Below are 24,780 nucleotides of genomic sequence, written 5' to 3' on the forward strand. Positions count from 1 at the left end.
CTATTAATGCGTGCTGAAAATACGCAAAACAAAGACTAGATGAGCCAATTTAAATAAAAACGGGGGGGGATGAGTCAAATGAACTAACTCATCATTTAATAGCAGCTGTTTGCTTGTCCTTACATATCTTGATGATTTCTTACCAAGAATTTTTCTAAGATCTTATCAAGATTTGTCGAGATTCATTTCACTGAGAGGCTACACCTTGACTTCCAATAAGTTCTCTGTGGTCACTAAATTTCCGAAATGCTATCTGGGAAAGAACCCTAAAAATTAAAAGCAGTATAGTGTGACCAAAATGGGAAAAAAGGCGAAAAAGGAGACAGAGGCACCAGCAGCCGATGTGTTCGACCCCGTCAATGTCGAGACCAAAAATGCCAAAACTGCAGTCCTGATGTTAGACTCACCCGAACAAGAGGTAGGAATCCGTTTGATTTTGGAACCCTTGATAAACTAGGGCCATTATGCAGTAATATTCAAAAAATCTAACTAGCAAAAATTTTGTTAAGATCTTGTTTACTTCAGTTTTGAGGCATATTACTGTATTTGTCGATTTAATGTACCGCCTGAATTCCTCCATTTATGATGGTTCGCATAATGATCTCAAAATAAATTCGCATAAATCTGATCCTTTTTCAAATTAGTATGTTTTGAAACGAGAAGTTTGTTAAATGTTTCTATGGCCAACCAATAAAAAAACACACAAGTGGCATCTTAAATACATCGTTAAGGTCAAATACATGTGAGAAGGTTTCACCAAAAATCAATTTGAGAATAACAAGAAGTTTGAATAAATGAAGATTTTGAGTTTCTTGTTCTTAAAATGTATGAAAGTATATTATTTGCATTTCGTTGATGAAGTTCTGGATTTTTTTCTTGATCCATTATCAAAGCAAGCGATTTAATTGATGTCAGTACATCGTGGTAAGATTATAATTTCCGGTCAGTTTTTGCATAAAGTAAATGCGCCAACTATGTTTTAAGTAGTGGAAAAAAATAATGACATCTTGGTTCACAGCCGATCATTGTTGTTATCATAGCTGCAAAGCTGTCAGCTCAATGGAGCTATATTGCTGTGCTTTTGGTTTTTCCAATTCAAAGAATTTGAATTGTATGGAGCTCTGTCTTTTTTTACGACCCGAAGAAGAAATGAAACACGTGAAAAAATTTGGAGTAATTTTGTTGAACAAAAGGAAGAGTGGAGTAAAAAGAGTGGTTTTTTGTTCATAGCGCTGTTTTCTAGAGAGTGAGAAATTGAGGTGTGAAAAAAAAAATTCTGTAAGCGAGCGAAATTTTTTGTTCATGTGCGGCATTTTAAAGCAGTTTTTTCATTTTTTTGCTTAAGAGGCTTGGTTATGATTTTGTTTTAATTTTAGTCTGGTTTTGGTAGTGGTTTGAAGGTTTCTAGAAATAAATATGAATTTTATATTAAATTGGAGGTTTTTCATGTATTTTGCTGATTTTTGGGATAATTTTTTAGATTTTATGACAATTTTTTTCACTGCCTGGAATGGGTATTGAAAAGAACCTTATTATTTGAGCAGTTTTCAGATAACACTTGGTTATTTTTTTGGTATGAAGCATTTTTTGCTGAGAAATATGACAAAAAATGGCGATAATTGGAACTGATTTTCTTCAGTCTTTCGTGTTTTTGTTATTAGACAAGTGTTTTGACCAATTATGACTTGTCTATTGTTTTGAGAGCATCTGGATACCCTATCGGTTGAAAGGTATTTTTCTTTAGTTTTCTGTGCTTTTGTAAATTTTAAGAAATCTATTAACTTTTTCCTTTTTTTATTCCAAGTTGTTTGTAAGGGCTTCTTTATTTCATGATTTGGCTTCAAGTACTTTAAAAAATTCTCATAAGTGATTTTAGTAGGTACTATTTGTTTTGATGAAGTAATTTTGGTAGAGAGAGTTATTTCGGGATCTCAATTTATGAGAATATTTGATCAGATTTTTTGACCACGTTTTTACAGATTTGATTTTCTTGTTTTTACTTTTTTTGTTTTATGGTTTTGTTTCAAAATAATCATAAGTTAGGGGAAGCACGTTTTGTTTGATGAGTACGTGGATGGCGTTTAAGTGGAATTCCGTTTCGAGTCGTTTCCGGAATTCTTCCGGCTATGTTTTTTTTTCAGATCTGTTCACACATTTTCATGATTTTTGAAGACAAATTGGATTATTGAAATTGATCACGCCGAAACAGGAATTGGAGCAAAAAATGAGTGGTTTTCTGGCGTTAATATCTTTTGCTCTCATTGAAGTAGATTGAGAAAACGGTGTTTGAACAAAAATTGGCTCTCTCGCAAGTGGTCTTTTGTTCACATGCGGCAGTTTCACTTTGGTTTTCACTGTTTTTCCAATTTTTTGGATAGGATTTTCTACTAAATAGTTTTCTCAATCCATTCAAAAATCAATCTGAGCCTTGTTTTGTGTAAGAATGAAATTAACATTTTTTTGCTTGGTTTTTTTTTCTCGCTAGCGGCATTTTGACATTGATTTTCTGTTTTTTTTGTTGTTCTGGTTTTTCTGAGAAATGGTTTGCCAAATTTAATCATTGTCCGTCGTTCTACGTCTAGTTTTTTGTTTAGTCATTGAAAATTCTTTGAATTGTATGTCAGGATTTGTCCTGCTATGTTTTTTTGTTTTGTCGTCTGACGCTCTTTTTCTTTTTACATTTGTTCGCTCAGCAAAGCTGGAAAAGTCAGATTTTCTGAATGACTTTTTCCTCTCACTAACGGCATTTGCGCTTGTGAGGTCATTTCTCACTCTCTTCAGCAAAACTTTTTTGCGTGATTAGGTTTTGATCACAAGTGACATACCTCATTCAATAAAATGACTTTTGCTTTTCAAAACTTAAGTTTAATTTGAGTTTTTTAAGGTCAAAGGAACTCATATGTGCAGTAAAGGTCCCTAATAAGAGGCTTTTACGGGATGACTTTTAACAAGCTTTATTAATTTATATTTGAATGCTTTTTCCTAGCTTGTATAGAGGCTTTATTTTTTTTTTCAATTTAGATCTGTATCTGTTTCTATCTCTATTATACGGCATGCAAGTCTTTTTTTTTCGCGGCGATTCCGGCAATCTGTCGACTATGTTTAATTGCTCTCAAACTTTTGTAGCAATTTTAATAGTATTGTGGTTTTTTTGCGATTTTTTGCTCGACCGATTTTTCGTCTGACTCATCTGACTTTTCATCCTTAAAAACAGGTCCCCCCAAATGCTAGTATTCCTAAGCTCCATTAGGCTCCATTGCCTTTTTTTAAATCAACAAAACTGATGATTAATTGCAAAAATATGTATGACGAACTGTTTCTTTATCTCAATTTAATATTTAAATTGCGGTGAAACTGTTACCATTACGTATGATCGATCACCGTCAAAATTTTAGTGATTATACAAAATCAGGCTGACGATGTTGTGAATTTTCGTTTTTCACAGCACGTACTTTGAATTTTTGATCAATTTCACGGTGTTAGGACAATAGATCGAAAGCGAAAATTGAGACAATAGACCGACAATAAAATTATGACGCGTCTTGGCCAACCAGATTTAATTGCTCAATTATTATACAGCGTATAACATCTTCGGTTTTGAAATTTTGGTTGGTTGTGATAAATTCATATCAAATCCCACTTCCCGCTATGGCACAGCCATGGCTTGCAAGGCATGTCCAGATGTGTTAATTTTATGCCAGCTTGAAAATAACGCCTAATTTCAGCTAAAGAGAATCGAGATTCGAGATCTATTATCTCAATTTTACTGTTTTCGATCTGTTGCTGTTTCGATCTATTGCCCGACCACCCAATTCCACCGTCTGGATTGAACGTCATGGGTATTTTCCAGCTATTATACCTCAATCATCGTACTTTGTTACAAAGTGGCGTAATGGCCGAGAGACCATGAAGGTGGCGCAATTCACGCGCCAATGATTGTTGGTTCTATGGGAAGCTGCCTGTGTGGGGACGAGCAATCATAGCTTCAGGTTGATCATTGCCTGACCACTCCCATTTATAGGCAGCTTTTTTTAGTTTACATCAGCATATAAAACACTAATAAAAAACATGATGCCGAAAATCAGTTACAAATCCGATTATATATACTCATTAAAAACAGCTGATTGCCATGTAATATTATGACGAATCTCTGATTCGCCGAATCCTAAATATCCTTTGACGCTTATAAAATTCATAAATGATAGGTATTTAAATTGATATAAAGCAGTATAATTTTTAACCAATCAGAATGCAGTATAATTATATCTAAAAGTGCTGGAAAAAGAATAAATAATATAAGAGAGAGAGACTAGAAACTGGAGAATAATATAGTTGCATTCCAAGACTCTGTTTTCCTACTCGATTATATTTGGGGATTTGTAGGCTAGAACCCGTATCCGCTGGCCGAAACAAGAAACTCGGTCAACCGACGTTATAAATATCTTCGATGCAATGACGGTACCACTTGCGAGTTGCAGACGCAAAACAAGTGACCACGGGTGCCAAACAGAACTGTCTGAAATGTGGAGATTGAAAAAAGGCCGCTGTGGCCTAGTTTTGCTCCTCAACGATTACGCTGAAACCACAATTATTATTATTATAATTATTAATTGCTCTCGGACGAATTATTCTAAAAGTGTGCCTCTTTTTTCTTGCAAAATTTTCGCTCGACCGTTTTTTGAACGTACTTTTGATTTCACTTCTTGAGTGACTTTTTCGAGCTTGACTTTTTGTTGATCTTTTCTGAGCGATTTCAATTTCGAGCATTCAGATATTAAGTCTCTTGCTAAAAAATAAAACCAATTGAGAGATGAACGTTTATAGTCAGTGAATCCAAGTGTTTTTTTTTTCAAGTGTCTCAGCATGGTTGTCGAAGTTTCAAACCCCTCCCTAGTCAGAAGTTTTTTCTAGAATATGCCTCCTTCTAAATTGTTTGCCTCGCCAATCGTTCGAGAGCAATTCGTCCGACTATTTAGTAGGTTTATGTTTTTTATCATTAAACTACCCCCTCCCCACAAAGATATGAGTACCGACTTAGTTGGTTGTTGCTTAGGTGTTGTTGAAGGCATGCGAGTCTCTCTACAGATTTGCAGAAAAGGGCGAAGAAAACAGACTGCACATAATGAACTTTGGAGCCCTTGAGCCACTCTATACTCTTGTAAAAAGTGAAGATAAAGCAGTGCACAGAAATGCCATGATGGCATTCGGCATACTCTCTTGTCAGGTTAGTTAACTAAATAAATATAACTAGTAGTAACCTGTGCCACGAGTGTATAACCTTAAGTTACGAAATTTCTTTTCTTAATTTTCTGCTTTTAAGACGCTTCTAAATGGAATTTTTTGTTGTACATTAATATTGAATTTTATCTAGAATTAGAATGTTATCAAAACATTATGGTCTACCAAATTTGGATTTTTTGAAATTTTTTGTTTTGTATGGCTTGCAATTACCGCGAAACTGCTCAAATGAAATCAGTAATATACATTATCTCAAATTATGTTTTTTGGATAAACTCACTTTTTTGTCAAAGAACTTTTTTCCGAGAGAATTTTTGGCGTTTGTAAAATTAAAGATCGAATCTCGCATTTATATTGCAGTTTTATTATATTTAACTAAAAAAATAGTAAATGAAAGGTATTATAGCGCGTTTCGCTTCATTATCTTCGATTTGATGTAATGGCGCACGTCAATTTTAACGTTCCTTTGAAAGGGAGGGAGTGAAGAAGAGCAAACGAAAATCCTCAGATAAAACTTCAAAAACGAGCTTCTTTGTTTCAATTGAAACCAAAAAGACGCGTTTTCGATGGTTTATCAACAGAAGGGAAGTATAAGCAGGAATTGCTAAAACAGTAGATACCATTTTTGAGCAGAAATTCTTGACTTCGTTTTTTAGCCCTCTTTTTACCAGTTTTTGATGCCAAAAATATAAAATAAACTTGGGATCTTATCCGTTTGTGCCCCGTTACAGAGCACATGCTATTATCTTATGCGCCCATTAAGCTGTGGGGGGAGGGGCAAACGAAAAAGATTCAAATGTTTATTAGTGTCGTGTGTTTCAGGCAGATGTGCGTCGGGCAATGCGTGGGATGGACTGCACTAAAGTGATCATGCGTCTGTTGGACACTGAGCAGGAAGAGCCAATCACAAACGAGTTTGCCTCCCTCTTCTTCTCGTCAATGGCCATCGAGTACACAAACAAGGTTCCATTCTCAAACAGACAAACAAAATATCAATTGTATAGTCGTAGTAGTTTAATACAGAATTGGGGTCACGTATAACTCCATCGTGGATAAGAGATATTTCAGAGAACTCGATCGATGGATCATGGTAGTTTCAGAGAACTCTATCTATGGATCATGGTAGTTTCAGAGAACTCTATCGATAGATCATTCAATGTCCCATTGTCATTTGACGCTGAACATAGAAAATTCATAGGAACTTGTATGATTTATCGATTTGACACCTCTGGACCATAGAACCAAAAAAACGAACATATAGTCCTTAGTTCCCAGTACAAATCTCAGAACTCACTAGTAGAGCAAGTAAATTTATTGTGACTTAAAACACTCACGTGCAGATTTTAAAATACCGAAAGTGTGCACTACCAGAAGTCAAAATGCCAGAAGTTGCTACTTAGTCAGAAGTTGAATTTCGTTGATTTTCGTCATTTTAAAACGTGTGCGTTTCGTGTTTTAAGCATGGTTAAGTGACTCTGCAGAAGTCTTTTCGAAATTCTGACTTAAAATCTCGAACCCCTTCGTGGTTCTCGGTAAACGCCAGAAGTTCTTCTTAGTGACTTCAAGCAGAGTCACTTAACCATTACTTATAAACTATAAAGGAGACCCTATGACTACATTGAGAACAAAAGTTCATGGAGAATTTGAAACTGTAGAATTTAGTTCCTGCGTAGTTTATTGACACCTTTGTTAGTCGCAACTTTATCTTTCACACCCAGAACTTTTGCGGGTAAAATAAATAGGTCCTAATTTTGACAGGTCTCAAATACAAATATGCGTCTTAACATTAGGGCTAATGAAACAAACACTTAGGACTCAAATACCTTGTTCTAACAAAGATAAGACCGAATTAGCACACAAATGACCAACAATACCAAAAGTGGAGTTTTGCACGGCAAATAACACCTGATAAGAGGCACACAAAATTGTGGCGCGATTTAGAGCAAGGCAAATAAGACCAAGATTATTCGAGTTGGAAAACCTCGGGGTCATTCACTTTAGGACTTAGCCTGCTGAAACTCCAATCAAAGGAAATCAATTTGGTGCCCTTATTTTTTTGTTCATTAAAAACTGAATATAGCTAATTGCTATTATTGGCCTTGCTCCATATTACCCTTGTTCGCCAGGCTTTAAAATATTACTTACTCGCAGTATGGACGGCAAAATTGTTAAAGCGCGACATGGAAAGGCCCCGATAAAACTACCTCCAGTGGCTGGCAAAACGCCACGGGCAGAGCATATTCGAAACTCCAAAACGAAGGCAAAGAGGCGAACAAAAAGCGGCAAGTCTAACAATGGAAAGAAGACCCTCGCAGCGAAATCAGACGAGCAATCACAGCAATCAAGCGAGCAACAACAGCCACCAAACGATCAACAACAACAGCAACACGAACAACAGCATCAACGAGCATGTGATAGCGACTTTTCCTATGACGAAAAAGCCGAGCAACAAGCGCTATTGGAAATAAAGAAGAAAGTGCAAATCGAGCGTCCATATGCAGTGTAAAAGCGAACTTTAGTTTAACTTAGATATCTGTCATGTGTGTGCTATTCCGGGTTTATAAATTATGTCATCTAAATTGAACAACTTACCCCTCATTTTTTTTGCTTAACACGAGTAACAATAAAACAATGCCTTGTTCCACCGCTCATGCCGGCCTTTAAGTAAATTCCTCCTCTATTTGGGCCCATTTTATTTCCAGTGTAGCAATCCAAGTGGGCTTGCTCGAACTCATCGGTGTCATAAAACATGTAAATATTAGTTCTAAAGGTTCGGGCTAGCATTCTCAAATCTGTTGTTGTAACGAAATTAAGGTCATCTGGGCCATTAATAAGAGCAGCAGCGCCCATCAGATTTAATAAGTGGCGGTCCGGGCCTTCTTTCCGTAAAGAACGAATTATTTTTTCAATTTTTCCGCCTTGATTAGGGTTTTCGGTCAAAATTGTGAAAAGTGCAGCGCACACGCAATTGTAGTCGGGACCAATAGTGACCACAGTTTTAGGGATAAAAGAAGTAGGATCTATTGAAGGGGCGTTCTTGAAACAATTGTTGTTCAGTAACGGCCTTTCGTTAATATCTAGTCCTAGTTCGTATTAGATTCTATCCAGTGTAGAGCGAGAAGCATGAACTAAGGGACCGGTGAAACGTCGATGAATAATATGTTCATTGCAATAGTCACAGTTGCGTACTACTTCCCGAACAATAAACCAGGCTCCTTGGACATCGTAGGATTGTTTAACAAGCCGCTCGAGTGTAACTGCTCTAATATGCTCGTGGTCCCGATGTAGTTTTTGGATAATAAAATTTGCATTCCTCGAATGCAATACTTTGAGTCCGGTCTTTTTATTAAATAGAGTTAGTTTTGGTTTGTTGTAGCGACTACATAATTGTTTAAAATGGTGCTTTTTCTGTCAATTAAAATTGACATCTTGTGGAAATGTTCCACGACGATGAAATTTGAGAATAGACTGGTATAATTGGAAATCCATTGGCGCTCTAAGTTAGTAGGTAAATGAAAGCTAGTAGGAATTAAGGTTTAATGATTTTGTTAGTTGGTGATTTGCTAGTTCAATGGTATTTGCATAAGTTCATTGGCAAACAAGAATTGGCGTGCACACCTTGACTGAGTTATCAGAGCATGAAATATTGACCTGCTACTCTCTGGTACAGCTTCAGGGCCCCTATTGTCCCAAATCCAAGCGTCCATATTTTTGCGACCCCCCCGCAAGTCCTGAAAACCCTACTTCCTCAAGTCCGATCACCATGAAATTTTAACTGATCACTCCCAGGACAATTTCTTACACATTGAGAAAACGGGCTTTTTCCGGTACCCGAAACCGTTCTGTTGGCCTTTAAAGTAAACAAAGAAAAAAGATGAAAGATTAGTTTCTTACACTCCTTTGAAAGAAACGACACTTTCTCCAGAGTCAAAACATTTTACCAAGGCCTCGTTCAGAGTGGAAAGTTGGGATAAATTACCTTTCAATCCCAAAGTATTCTCACTGAAACTATTCCACAAGGGAATAAGGGACAGAAAAAGCTAAATTTTATTTTTCCGTTTTTTATGACTCTAAAGAAATGGTTAAAGTTTTATTTAGAACGGAACATTACTCCAGCCTAAATGGGAAACAAAGGTATCATAGTTTAAATTGGATGCGTATTCGTTAATTAGGAAGGAAAAAGCAAGCGTGCAAAAAATTGCACACATATTGCTCAGCATGAAACATGGATTGTGCCATATTCTGAAATTATCAAACCGAGTTAAACACGCAGCTCCGGTCATCTCGAACAAACATCAACATAAGATAAGTGGCATCTTGTGACTGACTTTCCACGCCAACTATAACATGACCTTCCACGCCAACTATAACACTTAGACGTTAGGTCAGAATGTTCTAAAAGGAGCGATACGTTACGTTCTGATGATAAAAAACTGATAAGGTTGAGTACCCTTAGGCACAAGAAAAACGACCAGAGAGAGGTTTGCGAATCTGAAAAGCAGTAGTTCGTTAAATAAGTTAGTTATAGTTTGAGGGAAGAAGTTGATGCGTGAGTTCAACTTTCCTAGATTAAAAAAAAGTGTTGAAAAGAGCGATTAATCGATCTTTCGGATTAGCTTAAATTACTCTGACTTAGTGGAATCGGGATTCTTCCAACTGTTGTAAGTTGTATAGGATTCTTAAATTTGAATAACAGGAGAATATTTGATTATGTTCATTAGTTCGCTATTCCGTAATTATTTATTCTGGGCATAACTCTTAGCTTCAATTCGACGAGGCAAAGAACCGATATATACTTGGTTGTTTTGGTAACTACATTTCAGCCACTTATTATTTTCATTACGTGAAAAGGAAATTAATTATTGTGCGCAGCAATTTTTTTTTATGCAGCTTTGAGAGAGCACAGGGGACAAAACTCTATACTTAATTGTCAGACGGACTCACTTTTCTTCGAAGAACATTTAAAATTCGATAGAGTTTTGGGCGCTAGCCAGTCCCCAGCTAGAAGCCTTCTAACGATAAAAATACAAAATTCTACAGAAACAGTGACGTGGTAGCAGACAACGCGTCTTAAAACGATAACGACTAAAATCAACGAAAAAGATTTGTGCTCAACTATATTATTTTCTTAATTTAATCGAGATAGGACAATATATTAGAAGTTGATTTCAGTTAAACAGCATTAGTTTTGCTTTTTCATGCATGTTTACTGTTCTATGATAGTCATTTTATTACTGTCGGCTCTTCCTTGCCTCTTGCTTCATTCTCGCCTTTTTTCTTGATGCATTGCTGTTTTAAGAACTCATTGAAAATCTATCGCTAATTGAAGTTGAAACGTGTATTGTTCTAGAACAAATTTGCTTTGCATGAAACGCAGTACATCAATATTAAAAAAAGGAACTTGAAAGACAATAAATAAATTTCAACACAAAATATGGTCTCATTTCAAGTCTCAAAACAATTTTCAGTACTCGTTCTTAAAAATTCAGTAGAAAGTAGTGTGGCATGGCAGTGGAGTAAACATCCTTCTAGAATGAGTAACAACGATATTTAACATAACGATTTAATTTTCACCAATTTTTTTTCCCTAATTCATATTTTCTTTAACTTTTATGTTGTGTGAACAACTCATTTTTGAATAATGAGCAAATTTAAGATCTATGATATTCTAAGCAATAGCTTTTTTCATCTGTTTCTCTTGACATTTCAAAACAGATTGCAGTGTATCCTTCAAGTTGTTGGTTCTTTGTTTCTGTCACTCTAAGAACAAAATAGAAAAGCATTTCATGAACAAATTTTAGTTAGGTGACACGGTTTCTTTTTGTGATTAAACACATTTTTCACTCTTTTGGGTTCTTTTCTTAAAAACGGAATAAATCCATGATCATATTCTTTGAAATTATTACTGAAACCTTTCTTCATATCTGATGTTCACTCTCAACGAAAATTTTATGGTTCTGTCGACGAAAATTTGGGCAATTTGTCAATAGACGTTTTAGCGTTGCTTTGATCATCGTTACGCATACAAAAGTTTTTTTCCTTGCGTAGGAAAATTCCATTCGATCGAGTAAATTTACATGAGTTTAATGCTATTTTATAACCATGTTTCAAGATCCACACTCCTTGTCACTCTTGTCCGCGCCATCATGTTACCCTCGATTACTGAATGTGATAGTTAACAACGTCCAATTAGACAGAACTGAAGAAAAGCCTAATTGGCCAATAATTTAAGTCCCCCGCACCACCCAAATACAATTGTGGGTTAGTAAGACAACTAGCAGTTTAGCTACTCATATCTCTACTGACACACACTATTAAATCTTTGAATTTTCTCTAAAAAAAATTGCTATAATTAATCCAATTTTGAGCAATAGGGTTTCAGTGAAGCTGAATGCCCTAAATGGTAGACATGGGTTACGTATAACTGTATGACAACGATTAGAGCAAACTTTTTTCATCGTGAATAGAAGCCTGGAGTTTTGCCACGCATTGTTTTGAAGAGTTCTTCGTTGAAAGTGTGTCGAGAGGTTGTGCTAAAAATATAGTACAAGATTTTATCGTGTACGATCTTATTAGACCTGATAAAAAAATTTTATCGTTTAAGACCTGATAAATTGTCTTACAAAGTCTTAGTCAGGCGACGCATTACCTTATAAGTACTTATAAGACAATTTTCTAAGAAATTTGTAAGATCTTACACAATAAAAATACTCAAAAGTCTGGGGTTGTGGTTAGCGACAAACTACATTTTTCTTTTTAGAACAAAATTTGGAACTAATTTGTGTTACAGGTCGTGGAAAAGTATTAGAAACTAATTAGCGGAAGATGATCCCAGCTGTAGTGTGCTATTATAACCCACATTTCACACTGACTATTTATAGGCTCATAAAGATTGTTGATAGTTTTTGGTTGAGGCGTGCACACCTTGACTGAGTTATCAGAGCATGAAATAATGACCTGCTACTCTCTGGTACAGCTTCAGGGCCCCTATTGTCCCAAATCCAAGCGTCCATATTTTTGCGACCCCCACCCCCGCAAGTCCTGAAAACCCTATTTCCTCAAGTCCGATCACCATGAAATTTTAACTGATCACTCCCAGGACAATTTCTTACACATTGAGAAAACGGGCTTTTTCCGGTACCCGAAACCGTTCTGTTAGCCTTTAAAGTAAACAAATAAAAAAGATGAAAGATTAGTTTCTTACACTCCTTTGAAAGAAACGACACTTTCTCCAGAGTCAAAACATTTTACCAAGGCCTCGTTCAGAGTGGAAAGTTGGGATAAATTACCTTTCAATCCCAAAGTATTCTCACTGAAACTATTCCACAAGGGAATAAGGGACAGAAAAAGCTAAATTTTATTTTTCCGTTTTTTTATGACTCTAAGGAAATGGTTAAAGTTTTATTTAGAACGGAACATTACTCCAGCCTAAATGGGAAACAAAGGTATCATAGTTTAAATTGGATGCGTTTTCGTTACTTAGGAAGGAAAAAGCAAGCATGCGAAAAATTGCACACAAATTGCTCAGCATGAAACATGGATTGTGCCATATTCTGAAATTATCAAACCGAGTTAAACACGCAGCTCCGGTCATCTCGAACAAACATCAACATAAGATAAGTGGCATCTTGTGACTGACTTTCCACGCCAACTATAACATGTCTTTCCACGCCAACTATAACACTTAGACGTTAGGTCAGAATGTTCTAAAAGGAGCGATACGTTACGTTCTGATGATAAAAAACTGATAAGGTTGAGTACCCTTAGGCACAAGAAAAACGACCAGAGAGAGGTTTGCGAATCTGAAAAGCAGTAGTTCGTTAAATAAGTTAGTTATAGTTTGAGGGACGAAGTTGACGCGTGAGTTCAACTTTCCTAGATTAAAAAAAAGTGTTGAAAAGAGCGATTAATCGATCTTTCGGATTAGCTTAAATTACTCTGACTTAGTGGAATCGGGATTCTTCCAACTGTTGTAAGTTGTTTATGATTCTTAAATTTGAATAACAGGAGAATATTTGATTATGTTCATTAGTTCTCTATTCCGTAATTATTTATTCTGGGCATAACTCTTAGCTTCAATTCGACGAGGCAAAGAACCGATATATACTTGGTTGTTTTGGTAACTACATTTCAGCGGCTTATTATTTTCATTACGTGAAAAGGAAATTAATTATTGTGCGCAGCAAATATTTTTTTATGCAGCTTTGAGAGAGCACAGGGGACAAAACTCTATACTTAATTGTCATATACTCTTATACTTAACTGTATGACAACGATTAGAGCAAACTTTTTTCATCGTGAATAGAAGCCTGGAGGTTTGCCACGCATTGTTTTGAAGAGTTCTGCGTTGAAAGTGTGTCGAGAGGTTGTGCTAAAAATATAGTAAAAGATTTTATCGTGTACGATCTTATTAGACCTGATAAAAAAATTTTATCGTTTAAGACCTGATAAATTGTCTTACAAAGTCTTAGTCAGGCGACGCATTATCTTATAAGTACTTATAAGACAATTTTCTAAGAAATTTGTAAGATCTTACACGATAAAAATACTCAAATGTCTGGGGTTGTGGTTAGCGACAAACTACATTTTTCTTTTTAGAACAAAATTTGGAACTAATTTGTGTTACAGGTCGTGGAAAAGTATTAGAAACTAATTAGCGGAAGATGATCCCAGCTGTAGTGTGCTATTATGACCCACATTTCACACTGACTATTTATAGGCTCATAAAGATTGTTGATAGTTTTTGGTTGTGGCGTGCACACCTTGACTGAGTTATCAGAGCATGAAATAATGACATGCTACTCTCTGGTACAGCTTCAGGGCCCCTATTGTCCCAAATCCAAGCGTCCATATTTTTGCGACCCCCCGCAAGTCCTGAAAACCCTACTTCCTCAAGTCCGATCACCATGAAATTTTAACTGATCACTCCCAGGACAATTTCTTACACATTGAGAAAACGGGCTTTTTCCGGTACCCGAAACCGTTCTGTTGGCCTTTAAAGTAAACAAAGAAAAAAGATGAAAGATTAGTTTCTTACACTCCTTTGAAAGAAACGACACTTTCTCTATTATTTTCATTACGTGAAAAGGAAATTAATTATTGTGCGCAGCAAATATTTTTTTATGCAGCTTTGAGAGAGCACAGGGGACAAAACTCTATACTTAATTGTCAGACGGACTCACTTTTCTTCGAAGAACATTCCAAATTCGATAGAGTTTTGGGCGCTAGCCAGTCCCCAGCTAGAAGCCTTCTAACGATAAAAATACAAAATTCTACAGAAACAGTGACGTGGTAGCAGACAACGCGTCTTAAAACAATAACGACTAAAATCAACGAAAAAGATTTGTGCTCAACTATATTATTTTCTTAATTTAATCGAGATAGGAAAATTAGAAGATTAGAAGTTGATTTCAGTTAAACAGCATTAGTTTTACTTTTTCATGCATGTTTACTGTTCTAAGACAGTCTTTTTATTACTGTCGGCTCTTCCTTGCCTCTTGCTTCATTCTCGCCTTTTTTCTTGATGCATTGCTGTTTTAAGAACTCATTGAAAATCTATCGCTAGTTTAAGTTGAAACGTGTATTGTTATAGAACAAATTCGCTTTGCATGAAACGCAGTACATCATTATTAAAAAAAGGAACTTGAAAGACAATAAATAAATTTCAACACAAAATATGATCTCATTTCAAGTCTCAAAAACAATTTTCAGTACTCGTTCTTAAAAATTCAGTAGAAAGTAGTGTGGCATGGCAGTGGAGTAAACATCCTTCTAGAATGAGTAACAACGATATTTAACTTAACGATTTAATTTTCACCAATTTATTTTTTCCCTAATTCATATTTTCTTTAACTTTTATGTTGTGTGAACAACTCATTTTTGAATAATGAGCAAATTTAAGATCTATGATATTCTAAGCAATAGCTTTTTTCATCTGTTTCTCTTGACATTTCAAAACAGATTGCAGTGTATCCTTCAAGTTGTTGGTTCTTTGTTTCTGTCACTCTAAGAGCAAAATAGAAAAGCTTTTCATGAACAAATTTTAGTTAGGTGACACGGTTTCTTTTTGTGATTAAACACATTTTTCACTCTTTTGGGTTCTTTTCTTAAAAACGGAATAAATCCAAGATCATATTCTTTGAAATTATAACTGAAACCTTTCTTCATATCTGATGTTCACTCTCAATGAAAATTTTATGGTTCTGTCGACGAAAATTTGGGCAATTTGTCAATAGACGTTTTAGCGTTGCTTTGATCATCGTTACGCATACAAAAGTTTTTTTCCTTGCGTAGGAAAATTCCATTCGATCGAGTAAATTTACATGAGTTTATTGCTATTTTATAACCATGTTTCAAGATCCACACTCCTTGTCACTCTTGTCCGCGCCATCATGTTACCCTCGATTACTGAATGTGATAAATAACAACGTGCCAATTAAACAGAACTGAAGAAAAGCCTAATTGGCCAATAATTTAAGTCCCCCGCACCACCCAAATACAATTGTGGGTTAGTAAGACAACTAGCAGTTTAGCTACTCATATCTCTACTGACACACACTATTAAATCTTTGAATTTTCTCTAAAAAAAATTGCTATAATTAATCCAATTTTGAGCAATAGGGTTTCAGTGAAGCTGAATGCCCTAAATGGTAGACATGGGTTACGTATAACTGTATGACAACGATTAGAGCAAACTTTTTTCATCGTGAAAAGAAGCCTGGAGGTTTGCCACGCATTGTTTTGAAGAGTTCTGCGTTGAAAGTGTGTCGAGAGGTTGTGCTAAAAATATAGTACAAGATTTTATCGTGTACGATCTTATTAGACCTGATAAAAAAATTTTATCGTTTAAGACCTGATAAATTGTCTTACAAAGTCTTAGTCAGGCGACGCATTATCTTATAAGTACTTATAAGACAATTTTCTAAGAAATTTGTAAGACCTTACACGATAAAAAAACTCAAATGTCTGGGGTTGTGGTTAGCAACAAACTACATTTTTCTTTTTAGAACAAAATTTGGAACTAATTTGTGTTACAGGTCGTGGAAAAGTATTAGAAACTAATTAGCGGAAGATGATCCCAGCTGTAGTGTGCTATTATAACCCACATTTCACACTGACTATTTATAGGCTCATAAAGATTGTTGATAGTTTTTGGTTGTGGCGTGCACACCTTGACTGAGTTATCAGAGCATGAAATAATGACCTGCTACTCTCTGGTACAGCTTCAGGGCCCCTATTGTCCCAAATCCAAGCGTCCATATTTTTGCGACCCCCCCCCCCCCCCGCAAGTCCTGAAAACCCTACTTCCTCAAGTCCGATCACCATGAAATTTTAACTGATCACTCCCAGGATAATTTCTTACACATTGAGAAAACGGGCTTTTTCCGGTACCCGAAACCGTTCTGTTGGCCTTTAAAGTAAACAAAGAAAAAAGATGAAAGATTAGTTTCTTACACTCCTTTGAAAGAAACGACACTTTCTCCAGAGTCAAAACATTTTACCAAGGCCTCGTTCAGAGTGGAAAGTTGGGATAAATTACCTTTCAATCCCAAAGTATTCTCACTGAAACTATTCCACAAGGGAATAAGGGACAGAAAAAGCTAAATTTTATTTTTCCGTTTTTTATGACTCTAAAGAAATGGTTAAAGTTTTATTTAGAACGGAACATTACTCCAGCCTAAATGGGAAACAAAGGTATCATAGTTTAAATTGGATGCGTTTTCGTTACTTAGGAAGGAAAAAGCAAGCATGCGAAAAATTGCACACAAATTGCTCAGCATGAAACATGGATTGTGCCATATTCTGAAATTATCAAACCGAGTTAAACACGCAGCTCCGGTCATCTCGAACAAACATCAACATAAGATAAGTGGCATCTTGTGACTGACTTTCCACGCCAACTATAACATGACTTTCCACGCCAACTATAACACTTAGACGTTAGGTCAGAATGTTCTAAAAGGAGCGATACGTTACGTTCTGATGATAAAAAACTGATAAGGTTGAGTACCCTTAGGCACAAGAAAAACGATCAGAGAGAGGTTTGCGAATCTGAAAAGCATTAGTTCGTTAAATAAGTTAGTTATAGTTTGAGGGACGAAGTTGACGCGTGAGTTCAACATTCCTAGATTAAAAAAAAGTGTTGAAAAGAGCGATTAATCGATCTTTCGGATTAGCTTAAATTACTCTGACTTAGTGGAATCGGGATTCTTCCAACTGTTGTAAGTTGTTTATGATTCTTAAATTTGAATAACAGGAGAATATTTGATTATGTTCATTAGTTCTCTATTCCGTAATTATTTATTCTGGGCATAACTCTTAGCTTCAATTCGACGAGGCAAAGAACCGATATATACTTGGTTGTTTTGGTAACTACATTTCAGCGGCTTATTATTTTCATTACGTGACAAGGAAATTAATTATTGTGCGCAGCAAATATTTTTTTATGCAGCTTTGAGAGAGCACAGGGGACAAAACTCTATACTTAATTGTCATATACTCTTATACTTAACTGTATGACAACGATTAGAGCAAACTTTTTTCATCGTGAATAGAAGCCTGGAGGTTTGCCACGCATTGTTTTGAAGAGTTCTTCGTTGAAAGTGTGTCGAGAGGTTGTGCTAAAAATATAGTACAAGATTTTATCGTGTACGATCTTATTAGACCTGATAAAAAAATTTTATCGTTTAAGACCTGATAAATTGTCTTACAAAGTCTTAGTCAGGCGACGCATTATCTTATAAGTACTTATAAGACAATTTTCTAAGAAATTTGTAAGATCCTACACGATAAAAAATACTCAAATGTCTGGGGTTGTGGTTAGCGACAAACTACATTTTTCTTTTTAGAACAAAATTTGGAACTAATTTGTGTTACAGGTCGTGGAAAAGTATTAGAAACTAATTAGCGGAAGATGATCCCAGCTGTAGTGTGCTATTATAACCCACATTTCACACTGACTATTTATAGGCTCATAAAGATTGTTGATAGTTTTTGGTTGTGGCGTGCACACCTTGACTGAGTTATCAGAGCATGAAATAATGACATGCTACTCTCTGGTACAGCTTCAGGGCCCCTATTGTCCCAAATCCAAGCGTCCATATTTTTGCGACCCCCCGCAAGTCCTGAAAACCCTACTTCCTCAAGTCCGATCACCATGAAATTTTAACTGATCACTCCCAGGACAATTTCTTACACATTGAGAAAACGGGCTTTTTCCGGTACCCGAAACCGTTCTGTTGGCCTTTAAAGTAAACAAAGAAAAAAGATGAAAGATTAGTTTCTTACACTCCTTTGAAAGAAACGACACTTTCTCTATTATTTTCATTACGTGAAAAGGAAATTAATTATTGTGCGCAGCAAATATTTTTTTATGCAGCTTTGAGAGAGCACAGGGGACAAAACTCTATACTTAATTGTCAGACGGACTCACTTTTCTTCGAAGAACATTCCAAATTCGATAGAGTTTTGGGCGCTAGCCAGTCCCCAGCTAGAAGCCTTCTAACGATAAAAATACAAAATTCTACAGAAACAGTGACGTGGTAGCAGACAACGCGTCTTAAAACGATAACGACTAAAATCAACGAAAAAGATTTGTGCTCAACTATATTATTTTCTTAATTTAATCGAGATAGGAAAATTAGAAGATTAGAAGTTGATTTCAGTTAAACAGCATTAGTTTTGCTTTTTCATGCATGTTTACTGTTCTAAGATAGTCATTTTATTACTGTCGGCTCTTCCTTGCCTCTTGCTTCATTCTCGCCTTTTTTCTTGATGCATTGCTGTTTTAAGAACTCATTGAAAATCTATCGCTAGTTTAAGTTGAAACGTGTATTGTTATAGAACAAATTCGCTTTGCATGAAACGCAGTACATCATTATTAAAAAAAGGAACTTGAAAGACAATAAACAAATTTCAACACAAAATATGATCTCATTTCAAGTCTCAAAACAATTTTCAGTACTCGTTCTTCAAAATTCAGTAGAAAGTAGTGTGGCATGGCAGTGGAGTAAACATCCTTCTAGAATGAGTAACAACGATATTTAACTTAACGATTTAATTTTCACCAATTTTTTCCCTAATTCATATTTTCTTTAACTTTTATGTTGTGTGAACAACTCATTTTTGAATAATGAGCAAATTTAAGATCTATGATATTCTAAGCAATAGCTTTTTTCATCTGTTTCTCTTGACATTTCAAAACAGATTGCAGTGTATCCTTCAAGTTGTTGGTTCTTTGTTTCTGTCACTCTAAGAGCAAAATAGAAAAGCTTTTCATGAACAAATTTTAGTTAGGTGACACGGTTTCTTTTTGTTATTAAACACATTTTTCACTCTTTTGGGTTCTTTTCTTAAAAACGGAATAAATCCAAGATCATATTCTTTGAAATTATAACTGAAACCTTTCTTCATATCTGATGTTCACTCTCAATGAAAATTTTATGGTTCTGTCGACGAAAATTTGGGCAATTTGTCAATAGACGTTTTAGCGTTGCTTTGATCATCGTTACGCATACAAAAGTTTTTTTCCTTGCGTAGGAAAATTCCATTCGATCGAGTAAATTTACATGAGTTTATTGCTATTTTATAACCATGTTTCAAGATCCACACTCCTTGTCACTCTTGTCCGCGCCATCATGTTACCCTCGATTACTGAATGTGATAGTTAACAACGTCCAATTAGACAGAACTGAAGAAAAGCCTAATTGGCCAATAATTTAAGTCCCCCGCACCACCCAAATACAATTGTGGGTTAGTAAGACAACTAGCAGTTTAGCTACTCATATCTCTACTGACACACACTATTAAATCTTTGAATTTTCTCTAAAAAAATTGCTATAATTAATCCAATTTTGAGCAATAGGGTTTCAGTGAAGCTGAATGCCCTAAATGGTAGACATGGGTTACGTATAACTGTATGACAACGATTAGAGCAAACTTTTTTCATCGTGAATAGAAGCCTGGAGTTTTGCCACGCATTGTTTTGAAGAGTTCTTCGTTGAAAGTGTGTCGAGAGGTTGTGCTAAAATTATAGTACAAGATTTTATCGTGTACGATCTTATTAGACCTGATGAAAAATTTTTATCGTGTAAGACCTGATAAATTGTCTTACAAAGTCTTAGTCAGGCGCCGCATTATCTTATAAGTACTTATAAGACAATTTTGTGAGAAATTTGTAAGATCTTACACGATAAAAATACTCAAATGTCTGGGGTTGTGGTTAGCGACAAACTACGTTTTTCTTTTTAGAACAAAATTTGAAGCTAAGATGTGTCATAGATTGTGAGAAAGTATTATAACTAAAATAACGAAAGATGATCCCAGCTGTAGTTTTCTATTACCCACATTTCACACTGTCTATTTCGCCACCGTACTCTTAGGCTCATCAAGATTGTTGATAGTTTTTGGTTGTGGCTTTGTTGATTATTTGATTGTTCTCGATTCTGTGCCCAGGTGCACCTGATAGAGAAGGGAGTGATGGAACCCCTAGTGCTTCTGCTGACGTCACCAGACCCAGACGTGCAGAAGAACACGGTGGAGACAATCAACCTTCTCCTCCATGACTACCAGAGCAGATCTCAAGTCAGACAGTAAGCACTTGTATCTTTAGCACAGATCAATTTCTGCGATCAAATTCAGTGATAAAATTGGGTGATCAAATTAGCGGTGATCAAATTGGGTGATCAAATTGGGTGATCAAATTGGGTGATCAAATTGGGTGATCAAATTGGGTGTTCAAATTGGGTGATCAAATTGGGTGATCAAATTAGGTGATCAAATTAGGTGATCAAATTCAGTGATTAAATTGGGTGATCAAATTGGGTGATCAAATTAGGTGATCAAATTGGGTGATCAAATTGGGTGATCAAATTGGGTGATCAAATTGGGTGATCAAATTGGGTGATCAAATTGGGTGATCAAATTAGGTGATCAAATTAGGTGATCAAATTCAGTGATTAAATTGGGTGATCAAATTGGGTGATCAAATTAGGTGATCAAATTGGGTGATCAAATTAGCGGTGATCAAATTGGGTGATCAAATTGGGTGATCAAATTGGGTGATCAAATTGGGTGATCAAATTGGGTGATCAAATTGGGTGATCAAATTAGGTGATCAAATTAGGTGATCAAATTCAGTGATTAAATTGGGTGATCAAATTGGGTGATCAAATTAGGTGATCAAATTGGGTGATCAAATTAGCGGTGATCAAATTAGGTGATCAAATTCAGTGATAAAATTGGGTGATCAAATTAGCGGTGATCAAATTGGGTGATCAAATTGGGTGATCAAATTGGGTGATCAAATTGGGTGATCAAATTGGGTGATCAAATTGGGTGATCAAATTGGGTGATCAAATTGGGTGATCAAATTAGGTGATCAAATTAGGTGATCAAATTCAGTGATTAAATTGGGTGATCAAATTGGTTGATCAAATTAGGTGATCAAATTGGGTGATCAAATTAGCGGTGATCAAATTGGGTGATCAAATTGGGTGATCAAATTGGGTGATCAAATTGGGTGATCAAATTAGGTGATCAAATTAGGTGATCAAATTCAGTGATTAAATTGGGTGATCAAATTGGGTGATCAAATTAGGTGATCAAATTGGGTGATCAAATTGGGTGATCAAATTGGGTGATCAAATTGGGTGATCAAATTAGGTGATCAAATTGGGTGATCAAATTAGGTGATCAAATTCAGTGATCAAATTCAGTGATCGAATTGGATGATCAAATTCAGTGATCAAACTGGGTGATCAAATTCAGTGATCAAATTCAGTGATCGAATTGGATGAGGAGCATCCCGGGTTGAACTCGCATTGGTTTTCATCGATGGATCAGCATTTCATTTAAAAAATCCCATTAATGATTTATGGAAATTTCGTGGAAACCCAAAGTCGCATAGATGGTTCATAGCTTTTTAATAGATTCCAAAATTCCCATTATTGATGAATTATGATAATTTCATGGAAACCGCGTCGAAGGATGACAGTAATTTCATAGAAACGTTTCCACTTGGCTAAAAACTTACATGCATTCTGCTAGTGTTGTAGGCAGTTGCAATACAGGGATCTTTTCTGCTAGCGCCCCCCCAGCCTTATATAGCCGTTAAATTTGCACCCCCCCCCCAAAAATCTAAGTTTTTGTGAATTGTAAGAGCGATATTTGCATTTCATTGAAACAAGAGTGTCTAGGTAGATTGAAAGCACTTTTAGAATAGTTTCCTTAATAAGTTTTAAAAAATTAAGCCGTTATTGTAGCCGTTAACCCCAAAAATGATCTAATACGGAAATTTTTATTGATGCTTACGTTATATGCAACAAATTTTGGTTGAATGCGTAATGCTTTCAAACCATAGCTGTGGTAGCTTTTAGTAAATGCATATTGCTCATATATGTTCACGTATAAGATTACTTAGCTTTAACAATATGTTTACACATTTATAAATGGGGGTGCCTAAGCGGGGGGGGGGGGCGCTAGCAGAAAAGATCCCAATACAGTTACCCAAGGAAATTTGTATGCGACTGTGCCAAAGTGGTACGATGGTTGGCTTTCAACAACGGAATGCGAGATTGTATCCGAAGAGGGGAGCCTTGTAAAAATGGAAAAATAGTTTATAAGTACACCAAATACGGTGACGTCTTAACAAATAGACGTACCAAAATGTAGAAATTTCAACGAATGTGATTGGTTGAGAAATTTAAAACACTGTACATTTAAGTGCTCAATTAGCCTAAATTTGGAGAGAGCCTAATGCTAGATTACCGCATCTGGCCATGCCTTACGGGCCATGGCCATGTCTTAGCAGCCCGTGGGACTTGATATGAATCTATCAGAACCGAACGTGAGACCATTTTCCCCCAAAAAAGTACATTTTTTCTCTTTCGGCTTAGCGCAGTTTCTGAGCAATTTTAAATTAACGTGCATATCCTAATTTACAACATGGAGAATTTGTTCAGCAATCAACCAATCAGAAAACAATTTTCCATTTTCTCGATTGTGATTGACCAGCAATAAAATTTCTATATTTTGGTACGTCTGCCATTTTCACTAGCGCCACCAAATACGATGGAGCGAGAAGTAAATGAAATTTATATCATTGAATGCAATTTTGTTTTAATGACTCTACTATGATACGGCAATATTCAAAAATATTGCACTAACGATGTAATTTGTATGACCAGGAAAATGGTAATGAACTATCCATAGTCGATCGATGGAGTTTCCAAAAATTTACAGTGATCCAGAAATGAAAATCATTGGGAACCGAACTCGGGATAGTAATGTCAAAGAAATTCCTTCGATGGATCATCGATGGTTGATCGCCACTCTTTCTCTGATGATAGTAACATGAGTGGGATATCTCTGATTTTTTGTTTTATGATAGTAATAGAAATAAGTCGCACATTTCATATACATTTATTGCTCGTTACTTCTTGCTCATTTGATACACTTGTATACTGAATTTCCAATTTTGTGAGGCTCCCATCTTCACATTCTATTTTCCATTTGTTTTTGAATAGCAAACCATCTTATCACTCTGCCACAGTTAATCACATATTTACTTGAGTAAATTCACTAAATATATTTTAACTTCACTGCGTGTAATAGTAGGATAATGCATGTAAATTTGTAGCCAATCGAAAAAATTTCTATGAAATTGCTATCATCCTTCGATATGGTTTCTATTAAAAAATTGCTGTGATGCATCAATGGGACTTTTGGCTTCTACGAAAAATGCTATGAACAATCGACAGGATCTCTATTAAATTGTAAAAACCATTTATGTGATTTACTCTTCACGAAGTTTATGATCCATTAATGGGTTAATCAAATTATGCTGATGAAAACCAATGGGACGTCAACCCGGGATCATCAAGATTCAAAGTAATTTGAATCTTCAGAGTCTAATAACTTCGATAGTAAAGATTACTCTTCTAATTAGCGAAAAAAATTACGTCGCAAAACACTTTGTGTTATTGTGGACAATAGTGAAGACCGCTTCAATTAACGCAAAAAATATTGCTCAAATCTTTTTATTAATTTCTTTTGAAACCCAACTTTTTCGAGAGCCGATACTTATAAATTAGGCTATCATTGATTTTTGTCTAATTGAATGGTGATATTTATTTCGGAAAAAACGGAAAAGAATGTGAACGAGATACGACCATAAAAACAGTTATAAAAAAATGATTCCCAATTACTGCTGGACACTGTTTATTTGTGACTGCCCACGCAACATACAGCTCACTAAACTTACCCGACAGATTGTCAGAAAATAGCCACCGTCAATTCTTATGAACCTCATCGGGATTGAAACAAAACAAGGGATTAAACAGCCATCATGAAAAATGCGGAGATTTCTAGTTAATATACTCGAGCAATTGTACGTTTTGTGGCGTAATTATCAGTTATTTTTTAAAAAATTTGGCTCGCTCAGATGTTTTTTAATTAAAAAAATAAGTTGAAATAAGTTAAAAATGATCATTTTGATGATTTTTTTAAAAAAGAGAAAAAAATTAGCATTGACAATAAAAGTTT

The 24,780-nt window shown here is 35.6% G+C and overlaps 1 protein-coding gene across 1 annotated transcript in view; it reads left to right on the forward strand.

Moving 5' to 3' along the window:
* The first annotated feature begins 264 nt into the window (after positions 1-264).
* The window catches only part of LOC142344445 (armadillo repeat-containing protein 3-like), a 54,791-nt gene continuing 30,275 nt past the window's right edge, over positions 265-24,780 (forward strand). Inside the window, exons 1-4 of the mRNA XM_075396095.1 lie at positions 265-418; positions 5,054-5,224; positions 6,061-6,201; positions 20,692-20,828. Coding sequence (XP_075252210.1) covers positions 299-418; positions 5,054-5,224; positions 6,061-6,201; positions 20,692-20,828 — 569 coding nt within the window. The 5' untranslated portion in view covers positions 265-298. The remainder of the gene's footprint in view (positions 419-5,053; positions 5,225-6,060; positions 6,202-20,691; positions 20,829-24,780) is intronic.

Source organism: Convolutriloba macropyga, chromosome 8 (assembly GCF_964194025.1).
Source record: "Convolutriloba macropyga chromosome 8, txConMacr16.3, whole genome shotgun sequence".
NCBI classification, from domain to species: domain Eukaryota; kingdom Metazoa; phylum Xenacoelomorpha; order Acoela; family Convolutidae; genus Convolutriloba; species Convolutriloba macropyga.